Consider the following 21,388-nt stretch of genomic DNA (forward strand, 5'->3'; position numbering starts at 1 on the left):
CCTTGTGTGCCGTGCCCGCCTTCATAGGTGCTCGCAAACAGAACTTGCCCCAACAGTCTGTTAAGGTTGTACGCATGTCCGGCCACCACATGCCCAGCCACCGCATGCCCAAGCAGCTTCTTTTTGGCCATATAGAGGGGGCTAAACGGGCGCACATGGGCTAGAGAAGAGATGGAGCTGATGCGATACAGGAGGGTGTGGAGCGGAATGGACTTACCAATGACCGGTGCCAGCGGTGTCAAGATTGGCCTCTGTGGAGGAGGTGGCTCGTGAAGGATGCTTCTGAGTAGTTGGAGGTAGTCGCCCTCTAGCAATAACGGAAGGCAGAGGAGCGACGCTCACAACAACGAGCGGAGCGCCGTGCAGCTACAATGCAGTTGGCACCGCTACTCGAAAGCCAGCAGCCCTTGCCGCCGTTGCACCCGGCTTGGCCGATTTCCGCGGCATGGGAACACCGTGCGGTCACCGGACCAATGGGGACATTCCCCTCCACATTTAGCAACGCGCGTTTAGAGTATTTGGCTGCGGCTGTAAATGTCCACGTGATGATGATAAACCACTTCCTTGAGCTGTCATGAAGAAGAGCTACGTAGCTTAGTGGTGGGCCTTGCCTGGTAAAATAAAAAATTGTTTACAGTTTAAATAGTTTAAGTGACTCAGCCCATCCCTCCCGTCTCCCTCCCTGATAGGAATAAAAAAAAATTTGTTCGGCCATTAGATTGTTGCTTTGTTTATCCCGTCGGTTTGGTTGTTAATGCTTGTAGTTTGCAGTTGATGATGATGATAAGCCACTACATTGATCTATCATTTGTGGCTAGGTTGCTTCTGAAAAAGAGCGACATAGCTTAGTTAGCCTTACCTGATAAAATATTTTTTTTTTCAGTTTTTAATTGTTTATATCAGGGGCGGGGAACCTTTTTTCTGCCAAGGGCCATTTGGATATTTATAACATATTTCGCGGGCCATACAAAATTATCAACTTAAAAATTTGGCTGTTATATTTGGTCAAACATTTAATTAACTCACCCCTAATGCGATGGGCTGGAACTGCTTCTCTTTGGTGATGCGTGTGATGTTAGCTGGTATTAATGATGTTGCTACTCGCAACTGCTTTTCCAGGTTTACTCCTAGATTGATTGAATTTCGAGTCCGGCCAGCGGTTGCCTTGGCAGGGCCAGACCAAAGGATTTCGCGGGCCTCATACGGCCCGCGGGCCGGACGTTCCCCACCCCTGGTTTATATGATGGGTTAGAATAAAACAGCTCCCAGTGAGGGGTTACGAGACCACTGCAGGGCAATGGTGATAGCAGGACTTAATGATGGAAGTGAACCATACTCTGGTTCTTTCGGTAAAGTCACGGAGGTAGAAAATACAATAAATCACGACGTTTCGATCGCAACACAATCAGTCGTCCTCAGGCGGACACACACCTGAGGACGACCGCTTTGACAGCTTCAAATCTAGATTGAAGTGAACCAAGTTTCAAATATGATTTGTAACTTTCATCCTAAGCGCCCACCTGGAATGCCCTTCCTTCCGATATTAGGATATTGGGAGCTATGCACTTTTAAATAATCACCGAGATTCATATTCTTAGGTTTTTTCGGTAAAGTCACGTAGGTAAAACATCAAAATTAATGAAAATAAAATAAAACAAAAATCACGACGTTTCGGAGGCAACACAAGTCTCCGTCATCAGGTGGGACCGTCACAGCCGAATTATCTGCATCAAGTGAGGCAATGATTCAAGATGTAATCCCTTATGAAGGGGGGAGGAGAGGGGGGGACTCATCAGAATGTAGTAGCCAATGAATGGAACGTATCGGGAGGGAGGGGGGCGGGGCTCAAAGACAGCACGGAGTGCTAAGTACAACGCATCGGGAGGGGGGGGGGCGGGGCCAAAAAAATGGACGACGGCTTGGACGCGGTTGCTGCTGCACACGTCAACACAATGGACAGAGAGGGGGAGGGGAGGCCTGATACACATGATAGACAAAAGAACGAAAATGCCCATGTTTATACCAATGCTGGCTGAACAATGAAGAGAGTACTGTTAAAAAATGACTGGGGATGTTAACACTCGGTAAAGTAAAGTAAAATAGTGCCTGTCAGATAAGATGGTCCAAAAAAGTGTAATTAAGTCTTTTTTGCGTGGTTGATAACATCTTTCCAATGATTACTAAGTTTGTACCCATCATCACGGTTGAAATTATGTCTGTGTTTGTATATTTGTATGGCTTCGTGTACAAACCTTTGATGGTAGCCGGGAGGTTTGCAGAGAACCTTGGTCTCGGAAAAGACAATTTCATGAGAGCCCACCGAGTTGTAGCAATGATTGGCAACGGCAGAAGAATCAGTTCTGCCGTGTTTCAGATCTGACTTGTGCTCGCGGACACGATCAGAAACATGACGTTTCGTTTCTCCAATGTAGCAATCACCACAAATGCAACTCAATTTGTAGACTCTAGGATACTGTAAGTCAGGAACGACATCCTTCACAGATGGAATCAGATCACGGATTTTATGCACTGTACTGAATCGGACTTGGATCTTATGTTTGTTTAGAATTTTGGAGATCTTTTTGGTCACGCCTGCTATGTATGGTAACGTGATGGTTTTGGTCGGAGTTTCATGTGGCTGTTTCTGTGTGGTGGGAGAGACAGCTTGGCGGATAGTACGGTCAGAGTATCCGTTCATCCTGAGGGCCCGATGTACATGTCTTAATTCACCGGTCAGGTGGTGTTTGTCAGAAATGCCATGGGCTCTGTGGTATAGCGTTTTGATGAGAGAATTCTTTTGAGATGGGTGGTGGTGGGAATCCGGTTTCAAGTAGGAATCTGTGTGGGTGGCTTTCCTGTAGACAGAATGTCCCAATGATCCGTCAGGCTTCCTCTCAAACAGAATATCCAAGAATGGTAGTTAACCGTCTTTCTCCACTTCCATGGTGAATCTGATGGATGGGTGTCTAGAATTGATGTGGTCCAAGAAGTGGTTCAATGCTGGGAGGCCATGTGGCCAGATGACGAAAGTGTCATCCACATACCTCTTCCACAGGGAAGGACGCAGGGTGGATGTCTGGATGGCGTCTGATTCAAACTTTTCCATGAACATGTTGGCTATAACTGGTGACAAAGGGGAGCCCATAGGGGTACCCTCATTTTGTTTGTAGAAGGTGCCATTCCAGGTAAAATAGGTGTTGGTGAGGCAATGCCTAACCAGCGCAGGTGCATCAGAATTCAATCCATGTTGGACTAAGTCCTCAATTATTGTTAGGGTGTCCGGTACTGGGACTTTGGTAAACAAAGATACTACATCAAAGCTGACGAGGATGTCATCAGGAGATAGTACCATGTCCTTAACCATAGAGACTAATTGGGTTGAGTTGAGTACTGCCGAAGAGGTCTTGCCTGTGAAAGGGAGCAGAGTATCTGATAGAAAACGGGCTAGTTTGTACGTAGGAGAGTTTATCGTCGACACAATGGGTCGTAGCGGGGTGCCTTCCTTATGGATTTTGGGAAGACCATAGAGTCTGGGAGGTCTTGCCGTCGATGGTTTTAGAGAGGGACGTTTGCTTGGTTCGATTAGGGAAGTCGAACTCGTGGTGATACTGTTGGTTTTCGTCGTTAGGCTTTTAGTGGGATCGTTTTTAATTTTGGAGTAACTCCCATCATTAAGAAGGTCCAGGATTTTGTTGTTGTATGAATCTTTATCCATGATGACCGTGGCATTGCCCTTGTCTGCCGAGAGGATGACTATATCATCTCTCTTTTTTAGGTCCGCGAGTTCAGAGCGTTCGTTTTTGCTGATGTTACTAGTGGGTTTCTTAGCATTCTTAAGAATAGTAGCTATTTCAGCTCTTGCTACATCCGCATGGATGTGTCCTATGCCTCTGAGGGCTACATCAATCTGAGAAATCATATCCTCTACTGGTATATATTTAGGGGTGACGGCGAAATTTAGTCCTTTGGCCAGTACCGTTTTTAGAGTGTCAGAAATTGGGATGTTACTCTGATTAATCACGGTCTTGTTAACATCCAGCTTTGCGATGTGTGGCTCTGGTTTCTTCTTAGATAGGAGGTTGAATTTAGAAATCAGGTTAGCTTTGCATTTGGCTGACATTGAGTCAGCAGAAGCAGAAGTCATGTTATCAACGTGGTTCCAATCAGAAGGTGACATTTTTTGTGTTAACATTAAATGTGTTTGTAAGAGAGTCTTGTCTAAATTATCGAGTTCAGATCGGAGTAACCTTATTCTCTCCAAGATTAGTGATAGGCTAGCTTTAAATAAGATCTGTTTAGAGTTCGGTGAGGACACAGCAGCGGATGTGAGTGTGAAAGCGATGGGTATTACCTTGTTATCTCGGCATCTCTTGAGGAAGGCCAGCGTCTCGAGAAGCTGTGACTTCTTGTCTCGTTGTCTGTTAAAAACTCTAACAGATAGGTGGAATTCCTCCCCGTAGAGGGCATTAATTCTAGATTTGAAGCTTTCGTGACTGCAATGATTTATATTCTTAGGTTTTTTCGGTAAAGTCACGTAGGTAAAACATCAAAATTAATGAAAATAAAATAAAACAAAAATCACGACGTTTCGGAGGCAACACAAGTCTCCGTCATCAGGTGGGACCGTCACAGCCGAATTAGCTGCATCAAGTGAGGCAATGATTCAAGATGTAATCCCTTATAAGCAAGTTGAAGGGGGGAGGAGAGGGGGGGGTCATCAGATGAGCCCCCCCCCTCTCCTCCCCCCTTCAACTTGCTTATAAGGGATTACATCTTGAATCATTGCCTCACTTGATGCAGCTAATTCGGCTGTGACGGTCCCACCTGATGACGGAGACTTGTGTTGCCTCCGAAACGTCGTGATTTTTGTTTTATTTTATTTTCATTAATTTTGATGTTTTACCTACGTGACTTTACCGAAAAAACCTAAGAATATGAATCATTGCAGTCACGAAAGCTTCAAATCTAGAATTAATGCCCTCTATGGGGAGGAATTCCACCTATCTGTTAGAGTTTTTAACAGACAACGAGACAAGAAGTCACAGCTTCTCGAGACGCTGGCCTTCCTCAAGAGATGCCGAGATAACAAGGTAATACCCATCGCTTTCACACTCACATCCGCTGCTGTGTCCTCACCGAACTCTAAACAGATCTTATTTAAAGCTAGCCTATCACTAATTTTGGAGAGAATAAGGTTACTCCGATCTGAACTCGATAATTTAGACAAGACTCTCTTACAAACACATTTAATGTTAACACAAAAAATGTCACCTTCTGATTGGAACCACGTTGATAACATGACTTCTGCTTCTGCTGACTCAATGTCAGCCAAATGCAAAGCTAACCTGATTTCTAAATTCAACCTCCTATCTAAGAAGAAACCAGAGCCACACATCGCAAAGCTGGATGTTAACAAGACCGTGATTAATCAGAGTAACATCCCAATTTCTGACACTCTAAAAACGGTACTGGCCAAAGGACTAAATTTCACCGTCACCCCTAAATATATACCAGTAGAGGATATGATTTCTCAGATTGATGTAGCCCTCAGAGGCATAGGACACATCCATGCGGATGTAGCAAGAGCTGAAATAGCTACTATTCTTAAGAATGCTAAGAAACCCACTAGTAACATCAGCAAAAACGAACGCTCTGAACTCGCGGACCTAAAAAAGAGAGATGATATAGTCATCCTCTCGGCAGACAAGGGCAATGCCACGGTCATCATGGATAAAGATGCATACAACAACAAAATCCTGGACCTTCTTAATGATGGGAGTTACTCCAAAATTAAAAACGATCCCACTAAAAGCCTAACGACGAAAACCAACAGTATCATCACGAGTTCGACTTCCCTAATCGAACCAAGCAAACGTCCCTCTCTAAAACCATCGGCGGCAAGACCTCCCAGACTCTATGGTCTTCCCAAAATCCATAAGGAAGGCACCCCGCTACGACCCATTGTGTCGACGATAAACTCTCCTACGTACAAACTAGCCCGTTTTCTATCAGATACTCTGCTCCCTTTCACAGGCAAGACCTCTTCGGCAGTACTCAACTCAACCCAATTAGTCTCTATGGTTAAGGACATGGTACTATCTCCTGATGACATCCTCGTCAGCTTTGATGTAGTATCTTTGTTTACCAAAGTCCCAGTACCGGACACCCTAACAATAATTGAGGACTTAGTCCAACATGGATTGAATTCTGATGCACCTGCGCTGGTTAGGCATTGCCTCACCAACACCTATTTTACCTGGAATGGCACCTTCTACAAACAGAATGAGGGTACCCCTATGGGCTCCCCTTTGTCACCAGTTATAGCCAACATGTTCATGGAAAAGTTTGAATCAGACGCCATCCAGACATCCACCCTGCGTCCTTCCCTGTGGAAGAGGTATGTGGATGACACTTTCGTCATCTGGCCACATGGCCTCCCAGCATTGAACCACTTCTTGGACCACATCAATTCTAGACACCCATCCATCAGATTCACCATGGAAGTGGAGAAAGATGGTAAACTACCATTCTTGGATATTCTGTTTGAGAGGAGGCCTGACGGATCCTTGGGACATTCTGTCTACAGGAAAGCCACCCACACAGATTCCTACTTGAAACCGGATTCCCACCACCACCCATCTCAAAAGAATTCTCTCATCAAAACGCTATACCACAGAGCCCATGGCATTTCTGACAAACACCACCTGACCGGTGAATTAAGACATGTACATCGGGCCCTCAGGATGAACGGATACTCTGACCGTACTATCCGCCAAGCTGTCTCTCCCACCACACAGAAACAGCCACATGAAACTCCGACCAAAACCATCACGTTACCATACATAGCAGGCGTGACCAAAAATATCTCCAAAATTCTAAACAAACATAAGATCCAAGTCCGATTCAGTACAGTGCATAAAATCCGTGATCTGATTCCATCTGTGAAGGATGTCGTTCCTGACTTACAGTATCCTGGAGTCTACAAATTGAGTTGCATTTGTGGTGATTTCTACATTGGAGAAACGAAACGTCATGTTTCTGATCGTGTCCGCGAGCACAAGTCAGATCTGAAACACGGCAGAACTGATTCTTCTGCCGTTGCCGATCATTGCTACAACTCGGTGGGCTCTCATGAAATTGTCTTTTCCGAGACCAAGGTTCTCTGCAAACCTCCCGGCTACCATCAAAGGTTTGTACACGAAGCCATACAAATATACAAACACAGACATAATTTCAACCGTGATGATGGGTACAAACTTAGTAATCATTGGAAAGATGTTATCAACCACGCAAAAAAGACTTAATTACACTTTTTTGGACCATCTTATCTGACAGGCACTATTTTACTTTACTTTACCGAGTGTTAACATCCCCAGTTATTTTTTAACAGTACTCTCTTCATTGTTCAGCCAGCATTGGTATAAACATGGGCATTTTCGTTCTTTTGTCTATCATGTGTATCAGGCCTCCCCTCCCCCTCTCTGTCCATTGTGTTGGCGGTGTGCAGCAGCAACCGCGTCCAAGCCGTCGTCCATTTTTTTGGCCCCGCCCCCCCCTCCCCCTCCCGATGCGTTGTACTTAGCACTCCGTGCTGTCTTTGAGCCCCGCCCCCCTCCCTCCCGATACGTTCCATTCATTGGCTACCACATTCTGATGAGCCCCCCCCCCTCTCCTCCCCCCTTCTACTTGCTTATAAGGGATTACATCTTGAATCATTGCCTCACTTGATGCAGCTAATTCGGCTGTGACGGTCCCACCTGATGACGGAGACTTGTGTTGTCTCCGAAACGTCGTGATTTTTGTTTTATTTTATTTTATTTTCATTAATTTTGATGTTTTACCTACGTGACTTTACCGAAAAAACCTAAGAATATGAATCATTGCAGTCACGAAAGCTTCAAATCTAGAATCACCGAGATTGACAAATTCATCTCTTTAGAACTGCGTGTTGTTGTGTTTAGCTTTCTGGCCTTTCCCCCCACACCTCCGATTAGCGCGGTTGGCTACGCACGGTGCTAAAGAAGTTCAGCATGCATACGTGCATGCCGTGAAGAAGGCCCATTGTCTGAAATGTTGCCTATTATTGAATTCGTTTTCCTTTTAAGGCCGCCTCCACATGTGGTGACGTTGCTTAAGAGAGTCCAGCAACCCTGGCTCGTCGCAGTGGCTCTGGTTATGTTCTTGGAAAAATCTGCAAATCGGTAAAATCCCTCATCCGCAAATGATGTCGTGGTGACGATGTCGTGGTGACAATGTCGTTGTGACAATGTGGTGATGATGAAGATGTTGTGACGATGTCGTGGTGACAATGTCGTGACGATGAAGATGTTGAGATGATGTTGTGGTGACAAAGTCGTGGTGACGATGAAAATGTTGTGACGTTGAAGATGTGAGGAAGTCGTGGGGACGATGTCGTTGTGACGATGTTGTTGCAGGGGAAGGAGGTCCTCAAGTTTCTCAAGTTTCCCGTGAATGCTGCACATGGCAACAAGGTGAATGTGTGAATGTATCTACTGCGTAACGCTGTGTAGAAGCTACCTGGTCTGTCGCTCCACATGAATCTCCGGGTCTTCTCAACCAGTTATGCCCTCCATTCTCCATGTTCGCGAAATGTGGACCACCCGAATCGAATATCTTCGCCGTTTAGAAATGCACAGAGACCCATTATACTCAAACAGAAACCTATAGACTCCAGACACAGACCCATAGACTCACACATAGACCCATAGACTCACATACAGTGAGGGAAAAAAGTATTTGATCCCCTGCTGATTTTGTACGTTTGCCCACTGACAACGAAATGATCAGTCTATAATTTTAATGGTAGGTTTATTTGAACAGTGAGAGACAGAATAACAACAAAAAAATCCAGAAAAACGCATGTCAAAAATGTTATGAATTGATTTGCATTTTAATGAGGGAAATAAGTATTTGACCCCTCTGCAAAACATGACTTAGTACTTGGTGGCAAAACCCTTGTTGGCAATCACAGAGGTCAGACGTTTCTTGTAGTTGGCCACCAGGTTTGCACACATCTCAGGAGGGATTTTGTCCCACTCCTCTTTGCAGATCTTCTCCAAGTCATTAAGGTTTCAAGGCTGACGTTTGGCAACTCGAACCTTCAGCTCCCTCCACAGATTTTCTATGGGATTAAGGTCTGGAGACTGGCTAGGCCACTCCAGGACCTTAATGTGCTTCTTCTTGAGCCACTCCTTTGTTGCCTTGGCCGTGTATTTTGGGTCATTGTCATGCTGGAATACCCATCCACGACCCATTTTCAATGCCCTGGCTGAGAGAAGGAGGTTCTCACCCAAGATTTGACGGTACATGGCCCCGTCCATCGTCCCTTTAGCAGAAAAACACCCCCAAAGCATAATGTTTCCACCTCCATGTTTAACGGTGGGAATGGTGTTCTTGGGGTCATAGGCAGCATTCCTCCTCCTCCAAACACGGCAAGTTGAGTTGATGCCAAAGAGCTCCATTTTGGTCTAATCTGACCACAACACTTTCACCCAGTTGTCCTCTGAATCATTCAGATGTTCATTGGCAAACTTCAGACGGGCATGTATATGTGCTTTCTTGAGCTGGGGGACCTTGCGGGCGCTGCAGGATTTCAGTCTTTCACGGCGTAGTGTGTTACCAACTGTTTTCTTGGTGACTATGGTCCCAGCTGCCTTGAGATCATTGACAAGATCCTCCCGTGTAGTTCTGGGCTGATTCCTCACCGTTCTCATGATCATTGCATCTCCACGAGGTGAGATCTTGCATGGAGTCCCAGGCCGAGGGAGGTTGACAGTTCTTTTGTGTTTCTTCCATTCGCGAATAATCGCACCAACTGTTGTCACCTTCTCACCAAGCTGCTTGGCGATGGTCTTGTAGCCCATTCCAGCCTTGTGTAGGTCTACAATCTTGTCCCTGACATCCTTGGAGAGCTCTTTGGTCTTGGCCATGGTGGTGGAATCTGATTGATTGATTTCTTCTGTGAACAGGTGTCTTATACAGGTAGCAAGCTGAGATTAGGAGCACTCCCTTTAAGAGTGTGCTCCTAAGCTCAGCTCGTTACCTGTATAAAAGACACCTGGGAGCCAGAAATCTTTCTGATTAAGAGGGGGTCAAATACTTATTTCTCTCATTAAAATGCAAATCAATTTATAACATTTTTGACATGCGTTTTTCTGGATTTTGTTGTTGTTATTCTGTTTCTAACTGTTCAAATAAAACTACCATTAAAATTATAGACTGATCATTTCTTTGTCAGTGGGCAAACGTACAAAATCAGCAGGGGATCAAATACTTTTTTCCCTCACTGTAGACCCATAGACTCACAGTGCAACCTGAGACTGCCTTTCTTTATAACTAAACACTCTGTGTTCAGCAGCTGGAGATGCATACCCCACCAAATGCCCTCCGCGTGCCCCCCGTGCGCCCTGCGTGTAGATGCTGGGTGCCCTGCCTGCCGTCCTAGACAGCACCATCGTGTACACCGGCAGCATCATGGCGCCGCTCCTGGGGAAGAACTTCGTCCATGCCGGGGTACAGAGCGCGGTGACGCGTAGCCTGCGAGGCCTGTCCCTTCCTCTCACCCCCACGCCTCCTGTCCGTGCCCTGTCAGCTCATCCACGCCATGTCCCTCTGTGTCCCCTCTGTGTCCCGTCTGTGTCCCGTCTATGTCCCGTCTGTGTCCTGTCTGTGCCCCGTCTGTGCCCCGTCTGTGTCCTGTCTGTGCCCCGTCTGTGTCCCGTCTGTTCCCCGTCTGTGCCCCGTCTGTGCCACAGGAGGTGGTGTCGGTGCCCCGAAGCTTTGCCCGGAGCCTGGCCGTGCAGATCGAGTCGGCGCGGCCCGGTGAGGAGCACCACACAGCTCCCCTAGAGAGCCCCCCCACACAGCCCCCCCAGAGAGCCCCTCTAGAGAGCCCCCCTAGAGAGCCCCCCCAGAGAGCCCCTCTAGAGAGCCCCCCCAGAGAACCCCCCCAGAGAGCCCCCCCAGAGAGCCCCCCCAGAGAGCCCCCCTAGAGAGCCCCCCTGGAGAGCCCCCCCACACAGCCCCCCCAGAGAGCCCCTCTAGAGAGCCCCCCTAGAGAGCCCCCCCAGAGAGCCCCTCTAGAGAGCCCCCCCAGAGAACCCCCCCAGAGAGCCCCCCCAGAGAGCCCCCCCAGAGAGCCCCCCCAGAGAGCCCCCCCAGAGAGCCCCCCCAGAGAGCCCCCCTAGAGAGCCCCCCCACACAGCCCCCCCAGAGAGCCCCCCTAGAGAGCCCCCCCAGAGAGCCCCCCCACATAGCCCCCCCACACAGCCCCCCCAGAGAACCCCCCCAGAGAGCCCTCCCAGAGAGCCCCCCACACAGCCCCCCCAGAGAGCCCCCCCAGAGAGCCCCCCCACACAGCCCCCCAGAGAACCCCAGAGAGCCCCCCCACACAGCCCCCCCACACAGCCCCCCCAGAGAGCCCCCCCAGAGAGCCCCCCCAGAGAGCCCCCCACACAGCCCCCCCAGAGAGCCCCCCCAGAGAGCCCCCCCACACAGCCCCCCCAGAGAGCCCCCCCAGAGAGCCCCCCCAGAGAGCCCCCCCAGAGAGCCCCCCCAGATAGCCCCCCTAGAGAGCCCCTCTAGAGATCCCCCCCAGAGAGCCCCCCTAGAGAGCCCCCCCAGAGAGCCCCCCTAGAGAGCCCCCCCAGAGAGCCCCCCTAGAGAGCCCCCCCAGAGAGCCCCCCCAGAGAGCCCCCCTAGATAGCCCCACCAGATAGCCCCCCCAGAGAGCACCCCCAGAGAGCCCCCCCAGAGAGCCCCCCCATAGAGCCCCCCTAGATAGCCCCCCCCAGATAGCCCGCCTAGAGAGCCCCCCCAGAGAGCCCCCCCAGATAGCCCCCCCAGAGAGCCCCCCCAGAGAGCACCCCCAGAGAGCACCCCCAGAGAGCCCCCCTTGAGAGCCCCCCTAGAGAGCTCCCCTAGAGAGCCCCCCTAGAGAGCCCCCCTAGAGAGCCCCCCTAGAGAGCCCCCCCAGAGAGCCCCCCCAGAGAGCCTCCCAGAGAGCCCCCCAGAGAGCCCCCCTAGAGAGCCCCCCCACCCCTCACAATGTTGTATGTAGAGGACGGCAGAGCTTGATTCTGCTGCAGCTGCCGCCTCCCTGCCCATCCGTGGTTCCTCCACAATGCACTGCGAGCCAATCAAAACAGGGGGGGGGGGGGGTCAAGTTACGGCTCGATTTGTGCGCATTGCTTGCTAGTGAATCGACGCCGCGCTTGGTGGTCCGATTAATCGACACCCTTAACCTGGCTGTCGGATCGACCTCGAGCAGAATCGATACAATGGGGGTGAGGTCGCTTCAGTTATGAGCGGATTGGAGGCTCGGGTCCCATTTGGAGATGGCCCGCCACTGACATGAGGAGCCGCCACAAGGCGCTATAAGAGCTTCGAGCCATCTTGAGAAGCCGCGAGCCGTGAGCGACGAGCCGTGAAGAGCCGCGAGCCGCGAGGAGCCGTGATGAGCCGTGAGCTGTGTGGCGCCATGATGAGCCGTGATGAGCCGTGAGCTGTGATGAGCCGTGATGAGCCGTGGTGAGCCATGATGAGCCATGATGAGCCGTGATGAGCCGGGAGCCGTGAGGAGCCGTGATGAGCCGTGATGAGCCGCGAGCCTTGAGCTGTGTGGAGCCGTGATGAGCCGTGATGAGCCGTGAGCTGTGCGGAGCCATGATGAGCCGTGAGCTGTGCGGAGCCATGATGAGCCGTGATGAGTCGTGATGAGCCGTGATGAGCCGTGATGAGTCGTGAGGAGCCGTGATGAGCTGTGAGGAGCCGTGAGGAGCCGTGATGAGCCGTGATGAGCCGTGAGGAGCCGTGATGAGCCGTGAGGAGCCGTGATGAGCCGTGGTGAGCCGTGAGCTGTGAGGAGCCGTGATGAGCCGTGATGAGCCGTGATGAGCCGTGATGAACCGTGATGAGCCGTGAGCTGTGCGGAGCCGTGATGAGCCGTGAGCTGTGAGGAGCCGTGATGAGCCGTGGTGAGCCGTGAGCTTGTGAGGAGCCGTGATGAGCCGTGATGAGCCATGAGGAGTCATGATGAGCCGTTTCCGGCGATCCGAGCGAGTGGGCGCCGTTTCTCGGCAGAGTCTCGGCACGACTCGCGCCTGGACGAGTGGAGTGGCCTGGCCGTGCGGCTGCCCAACCTGACGCGCCTGCAGAGCGGGACCACCTTGCCCACACCAGCGCCACCGACGCCAACGCAGCAGGGTCCCCCGCCGGCGACCAGAGGGCAGCAGCTGCTCCCCTTGCCGCCGCCGCCACCACCTCCACCCAGCGAGATCCCCACATTCTGCATCGAGATAAAAGTGCGTGTGTGTGCACGTGTGTGTGTGCACGTGTGTGTGTGCACGTGTGTGTGTGTGTGTGTGCACGTGTGTGTGTGTGTGCACGTGTGTGTGTGTGTGTGTGCACGTGTGTGTGTGTGAACGTGTGTGGGTGTGTGCACGTGTGTATGTGTGTGTACGGGTCAGCGGTAGTGTAGCGGTTAGCGAGCTGTGCTACAAACATGGCAACCCGAGTTCGATTCCCGCTCACGGCCACCACCAATACCAGTGAAGATTATCTGAACGGGTCCTGGGCCTCCCCTAGGTCGACTCAGCCTCATATGAGTACCTGGTGCGGTGTGTAAACATTGTCACGAGGTTGACAAAGGCGGCCGGGCGTGATGCTTGCCATCCAACCCTCTCGTGTGCCGTGCCAGCCTTCATAGGTTCTCGATAACAGCACTTGCCCCAACAGTGTTCAGGCTATACGGGGGGATTTTTGTGTGTGTTTGGAGCGGTAGTGTAGCAGTTGGCGTATTGTGCTATGAACCCAGCAACCCGAGTTCCTATTCCCGCTCATGGACAATACCAATGACGATTATTTGAACCGTTCCTGGGCCTCCCTTTGGTCAACTCAGCCTCAAATGAGTACCTGGTGCGGTCTATAAAACATCGCCACTGGGGAGACAAAAAACGGTCAGGCGTGGGTGGTGCTGGCCACCCTCCCCTCGTGTGCCATTCCCGCCAAACTTGCCCCAACAGTCTGTTAAGGTTACGCGGGGGATCTTTGTCTGTGTGCGTTGGTGCAGCCCAAGTGCGGCTTCCTGCCCGGCGCGGCAAGCGTGGTGAATCCTCTGAAGCGCCGCGTGTGCCGCTACTGCATGCAGCAGTACCTCAAGGTGAGAGCGCCTGCCACGGGGGGAGAGAGAGAGAGACACGCAAACTCCAAATATATAAAGCAGGCGTCGGGATCGAACCCACGACCTCCTGCATACCAGGAGAGGGCGGTAACATCTCACCGCCGTAGCGCCCCAAACCTGTGGAGGGGTTCCAAATTTTGGTGATACGCTTCCTCTCTGCCGCTTAACTTTTCACGTAGATGTTCTATCGCGGCTATTTTTGACAATGCATCGACCCATACCTGCAGTGATGGGGGGGCGGTGTGGGGGCTAGATTGGGGAGGGTTGGTGGGGTGAGTACGTGCTCTTTCCAGTTGGCTATTATGGTGCGTTTTGCCATAGTAATGTGTTGGCCTGCCTGGATAGGGTGGGGATGTTTGCATTGCGATCGACGTGACTATAAAGTAGCGAGTGATCGTCTGAAGGAAAAACAAAAACGTGTTAAATATCAGGGACAGTACCAGAAGGCTCCCTTCATTCGTTTGTTCAGAAGAAGAGCCACTCCGTGTTGTTTGGCAGTTGCCTGTCCCGGGTAGAGGACTATCCACCCCTCATAGTGACTGGAGCCAGAACCAGTTCACAGGACCTCCTGAATATCACAGAGATTCAGGTTGTACCAGTCCAGCTCCTGACAGAGTGAGCGTTCGAACATTCCACGTGGCCACTCGCAATGGCTTTTCGCCGTTTCTGGAGGAACCCCGAGGGTACGGGTTGAGTCTCCGATGTGGTGGCTTCGAGCGCCATGAGAACACCTTATTAGAATCAGCCTTCCCACCCCTGTGGCATTGCTCACAGCCATCACGGCGTTACCGTCCAGCACCGCCGACGATGTAGGGGGTTGTTTTTGCCGGATGCATGCACACGCACGCGCGCGGGCACACGTGCGTTGTACTGATGCCGTGGTTGCTGGAGGTGCTAGGATCGTTACTTTCAGAACCGGTAGTGCAGCGGTTAGTGCACTGCACTGCGAACCCGGCGACCCGAGTTCGATTCCAGCTCACGGCCACCACCAGCACCAGTGACGATTATTTGAACCAGTCCTTGTCCTTCTCTAGGTCGACTCAGCCACACATGAGTACCTGGTGCGGTGTGTAGTAAACATCGCCATTGAGACAAAGACGGCCGGGCGTGGTGCTCGCCACCCAACCCCCTCGTGTGCCGTGCTGGCTTTCATAGGCGCTGCTCACTAACGGCACTTGCCCCCAACATTCTGTTCCCCTTTTTCCCGTCCCGAGACGTCTGCAAGGTGCAGGGTGGGTGGGTGTCCCCATTCCCCACTGAATGTCAGAACGCGTAAGCTGTTCAGTGTTAATCTTATTCAGAGAAACGTAGCGCCGCAGTTTTTAAAGACGTTGTTACTCACTGCAGAAAACCATGGTGACACGACCGCCGCACGCCCCTCCCCGCGTGACCTTGTGGGGTTAAGGCTGCACTGGGAATCTTTGTCTTTGCCGCACACCGCCTCTGGCCACTTCTTGCGACCCTCGCTTGCTCCGTGATCACCGCGTGATCTCCGTGTGATCTCCGTGTGACCTCTGCGCGACCTATGCATTCTCCCCAGGTCGCCAACGGGAAGTGTCGGCAGGTCAGCGACTACTGCCCTCTTGACCTCTACTCGGGGTGAGTGCGCACACGTCGAATCATCATTGCTCACGGCCGTCACCGTCACTCACCCACTTGCCCACTCACCCACCCGCTCACCCAATCACTCTCCCGCTCACCCAATCACGCTCCCGCCCACCCACTCACTTATTCACCCACCTACTTACCGCGGGTGAGTTGGAGGGCGACTCTCACAGCCACTCGATTTAAAGCTTTCGTGACTGCAGGGATTCATCTTCTTGGTTTTTTTTCGGTAAAGTCACGTAGAAAGGAAGTAATAAAATAATAAAAATAAAACAATAAAACAACTCTCACGACGTTTCGGCTACAACGCAAGCAGCCGTCTTCAGGTGAAGAATGAGACACTGCCAAGCTAGGAGCTTATATATAAGCTGAGTTGGAGGTGGAAGAAGAGCGCCTTAACAAAAGAATGTGCATATCAAGAGGAATTTAGCATATTCATGGGAAATGCGTAGGAGGTGGGCGGGGGGGTTTCAAAGTCATATTATGCCCATGCATTATGCAGGATCAGCAGCACCAAAGGGAGGGGGCAGGGGGTAGCATTAAGAAAGGGAGGGCATGTTAATAGTATGTAGAAGCAATGAAACATGTGAATGGGAGAACGGTGGCAGGAGACCCGCAGCGGAGCAAATAATGCATTCCCTGTGGAGAACACAAGATACACAGTTGATGCCAGTGAGTGAACTGCGGTCTGAAAGTCACCGTAAACGTGAACAACAATCAGTTAAGATCCGAAATGGTTTATTACGTCCTTCCAATGATTGCTGAGCCAGAATCCATCTTCTCGGTTGAAATTGTCTCTGTGTTTGTATATGTGGATCGCCTCATGAACGAATCTCTCATGGTAGCCAGATGGCTTGCAGAGAATCTCTGTCTTGGAGAAGTCAATGTCATGTGAGCCCACTGAATTGTAACAGTGATCTGCCACGGCTGAGGTGTTTGTCCTACCGTGTTTCAGGTCTGCTTTATGTTCACGGATGCGGTCCGAGACATGTCGTTTGGTTTCTCCAATGTAACTGCTACCACAGAGGCAACTTAGTTTGTAGACGCCAGGGTACTGTATGTCTGGAACCACGTCTTTTACAGATGGGACCAGATCACGGATTTTATGTACTGTGTTGAATCGTACCTGAATCTTGTGTTTAATCAGGATTTTGGAGATCTTTTTTGTGATCCTAGCAATGTAGGGTAAGGTGATGGTTTTGAAAGGCTACTCAACAGGATCCTTCTTGATGGTTGGAGTGATGGCTTTTCGGATTGTGTAGTCGGAGTAACCATTAGCCTTAAGAGCTTGGCGTACGTGTTTGAGTTCACTGGCAATGTGTTCCTGGTCGGAGATGCATTGGGCTCTATGGTATAGAGTCTTGATGAGGGAGTTCTTCTGGGATGGATGCTGCTGATCCTGCATAATGCATGGGCATAATATGACTTTGAAACCCCCCCGCCCACCTCCTACGCATTTCCCATGAATATGCTAAATTCCTCTTGATATGCACATTCTTTTGTTCAGGCGCTCTTCTTCCACCTCCAACTCAGCTTATATATAAGTTCCTAGCTTGGTAGTCTCATTCTTCACCTGAAGACGGCTGCTTGCGTTGTAGCCGAAACGTCGTGAGAGTTGTTTTATTGTGTTTTATTTTTATTATTTTATTACTTCCCTTCTACGTGACTTTACCGAAAAAACCAAGAAGATCTCACAGCCACGTCTAAACAGCTACGCGATTTGTGCAGTGTTCCCCTTGAAGTTGCGTCGAGCATCTTCAGGACAGAGTTCGGGAAGCGAGAGTGGACTCTGCGACCGAGTTAATTCTGACTTCTTGGATATTGACGAAGATGAGACATCACGTCACTGATCACTAAGAAAGATGGCCCTTTTTCTTCCGTGCGGCTGCTGATGTGGACGCGGAGCACCGACTACAATTTCACATTCAGGTGGTCAAGCCCAGATAACCGCGTTAGGAGCAGCGGAGCCATGAATCATCATCGCCGCAATGTCTCTGCTTCAGGTTGTTGCGTCGTCATACGTTGCATGGTCTCTCTCAGATGACCACAGTCGCCAGACTACTACAGGAGAGTTTTTTTAATGATCCATTTGTGCATCATCGGGTATCTGGATCTGCCGCTGCTGGCATGGTTTGCGCAGCGGATGCGGTTTAGGGTAGACCACGAGCAGCTTCGTAGACGGTCAAAACCCTCGGGGATCTTCTGGCGTGCCTGGGGTCGTTCGCAAGTGGCACCGAGAACAGCTCTTCCTCTCTCTGCAGCCTACAGCGGGGCTGGCCGCTAAACGTTCGCTCGCCCCAACCAACGACGGAAGGGGCTGCTCTGTGGGGGGTGGGATCTCTGACTGCCTCGGTGTGCTTTGCAGGGACGGAAGCCGCATGTCTTTTGCCATCAGGAGCCTCATGAAGAATTCTCAGAACAACTTCAGGGTGTTCAAGGTGAAGCCGGACCTAAGCTCACCACATGGCTCATCAGCACTAAACTCACCACACGGCTCACTGGCACTAAACTCACCACACGGCTCACTGGCACTAAACTCACCACACGGCTCACTAGCACTAAACTCACCACACAGTTCACTGCCACTAAACTCACCACACGGCTCACTGGCACTAAACTCACCACACGGCTCACTGGCACTAAACTCACCACACGGCTCACTAGCACTAAACTCACCACACAGTTCACTGGCACTAAACTCACCAGATGGCTCACTGGCACTAAACTCACCACACGGCTTACTGGCACTAAACTCACCACACAGTTCACTGGCACTAAACTCACCACACGGCTCACTGGCACTAAACTCACCAGATGGCTCACTGCCACTAAACTCACCACACAGCTCACTGGCACTAAACTCACCACACAGTTCACTGGCACTAAACTCACCAGATGGCTCACTGGCACTAAACTCACCACACAGTTCACTGGCACTAAACTCACCACACGGCTCACTGGCACTAAACTCACCACACAGTTCACTGGCACTAAACTCCCACACGGCTCATTGGCACTAAACTCACCAGATGGCTCACTGGCACTAAACTCACCACACAGTTCACTGGCACTAAACTCACCACACGGCTCACTGGCACTAAACTCACCACACAGTTCACTGGCACTAAACTCACCACACGGCTCATTGGCACTAAACTCACCAGATGGCTCACTGGCACTAAACTCACCACACGGCTCACTGGCACTAAACTCACCACACGGCTCACTAGCACTAAACTCACCACAGTTCACTGCCACTAAACTCACCACACGGCTCACTGGCACTAAACTCACCACATGGTTCACTGGCACTAAACTCACCACACGGCTCACTGGTACTAAACTCACCACACGGCTCACTAGCACTAAACTCACCACACAGTTCACTGGCACTAAACTCACCAGATAGCTCACTGGCACTAAACCCACCACACAGTTCACTGGCACTAAACTCACCACACGGCTTACTGGCACTAAACTCACCACACAGTTCACTGGCACTAAACTCACCACACGGCTCACTGGCACTAAACTCACCAGATGGCTCACTGGCACTAAACTCACCACACAGCTCACTGGCACTAAACTCACCACACAGTTCACTGGCACTAAACTCACCAGATGGCTCACTGGCACTAAACTCACCACACAGTTCACTGGCACTAAACTCACCACACGGCTCACTGGCACTAAACTCACCACACAGTTCACTGGCACTAAACTCACCACACGGCTCATTGACACTAAACTCACCAGATGGCTCACTGGCACTAAACTCACCACACAGCTCACTGGCACTAAACTCACCACACGGCTCACTGGCACTAAACTCACCACACAGCTCACTGGCACTAAACTCACCACACGGCTCACTGGCACTAAACTCACCAGATGGCTCACTGGCACTAAACTCACCACACAGCTCACTGGCACTAAACTCACCACACAGTTCACTGGCACTAAACTCACCAGATGGCTCACTGGCACTAAACTCACCACACAGTTCACTGGCACTAAACTCACCACACGGCTCACTGGCACTAAACTCACCACACAGTTCACTGGCACTAAACTCACCACACGGCTCATTGACACTAAACTCACCAGATGGCTCACTGGCACTAAACTCACCACACAGCTCACTGGCACTAAACTCACCACACGGCTCACTGGCACTAAACTCACCACACAGCTCACTGGCACTAAACTCACCACATGGTTCACTGGCACTAAACTCACCACATGGCTCACTGGCACTAAACTCACCACACGGCTCACTAGCACTAAACTCACCACAGTTCACTGCCACTAAACTCACCACACGGCTCACTGGCACTAAACTCACCACATGGTTCACTGGCACTAAACTCACCACACGGCTCACTGGTACTAAACTCACCACACGGCTCACTAGCACTAAACTCACCACACAGCTCACTGGCACTAAACTCACCACATGGTTCACTGGCACTAAACTCACCACATGGCTCACTGGCACTAAGCTCACCACACGGCTCACTAGCACTAAACTCACCACAGTTCACTGCCACTAAACTCACCACACGGCTCACTGGCACTAAACTCACCACATGGTTCACTGGCACTAAACTCACCACACGGCTCACTGGTACTAAACTCACCACACGGCTCACTTGCACTAAACTCACCACACAGTTCACTGGCACTAAACTCACCAGATAGCTCACTGGCACTAAACTCACCACACAGTTCACTGGCACTAAACTCACCACACGGCTTACTGGCACTAAACTCACCACACAGTTCACTGGCACTAAACTCACCACACGGCTCACTGGCACTAAACTCACCAGATGGCTCACTGGCACTAAACTCACCACACAGCTCACTGGCACTAAACTCACCACACAGTTCACTGGCACTAAACTCACCAGATGGCTCACTGGCACTAAACTCACCACACAGTTCACTGGCACTAAACTCAACACACGGCTCACTGGCACTAAACTCACCACACAGTTCACTGGCACTAAACTCACCACACGGCTCATTGACACTAAACTCACCAGATGGCTCACTGGCACTAAACTCACCACACAGCTCACTGGGACTAAACTCACCACACGGCTCACTGGCACTAAACTCACCACACAGCTCACTGGCACTAAACTCACCACATGGTTCACTGGCACTAAGCTCACCACACAGCTCACTGGCACTTAACTCTTCACACAGTTCACTGGCACTAAACTCACCAGATGGCTCACTGGCACTAAACTCACCACACGGTTCACTGGCACTAAACTCACCACACAGCTCACTGGCACTAAACTCACCACACGGCTCACTGGCACTAAACTCACCACACGGCTCACTGGCACTAAACTCACCACACGGCTCACTGGCACTAAACTCACCACACGGCTTACTGGCACTAAACTCACCACACAGTTCACTGGCACTAAACTCACCACACGGCTCACTGGCACTAAACTCACCAGATGGCTCACTGGCACTAAACTCACCACACAGCTCACTGGCACTAAACTCACCACACAGTTCACTGGCACTAAACTCACCAGATGGCTCACTGGCACTAAACTC

The 21,388-nt window shown here is 50.7% G+C and overlaps 1 protein-coding gene across 1 annotated transcript in view; it reads left to right on the top strand.

Annotated features, from left to right (window-relative positions):
- Nucleotides 1–21,388, top strand: part of IPPK (inositol-pentakisphosphate 2-kinase) — a 73,899-nt gene that overhangs the window by 15,454 nt on the left and 37,057 nt on the right. The window contains exons 2-8 of the mRNA XM_078874003.1: nt 8,436–8,492; nt 10,438–10,533; nt 10,776–10,842; nt 13,102–13,322; nt 14,090–14,179; nt 15,741–15,799; nt 18,171–18,243. Of these exons, the coding sequence (XP_078730129.1) occupies nt 8,436–8,492; nt 10,438–10,533; nt 10,776–10,842; nt 13,102–13,322; nt 14,090–14,179; nt 15,741–15,799; nt 18,171–18,243 (663 nt within the window). The remainder of the gene's footprint in view (nt 1–8,435; nt 8,493–10,437; nt 10,534–10,775; nt 10,843–13,101; nt 13,323–14,089; nt 14,180–15,740; nt 15,800–18,170; nt 18,244–21,388) is intronic.

This window comes from Lampetra fluviatilis, chromosome 38 (assembly GCF_964198595.1).
Source record: "Lampetra fluviatilis chromosome 38, kcLamFluv1.1, whole genome shotgun sequence".
In the NCBI taxonomy this organism is placed as follows: Eukaryota; Metazoa; Chordata; class Hyperoartia; order Petromyzontiformes; family Petromyzontidae; genus Lampetra; species Lampetra fluviatilis.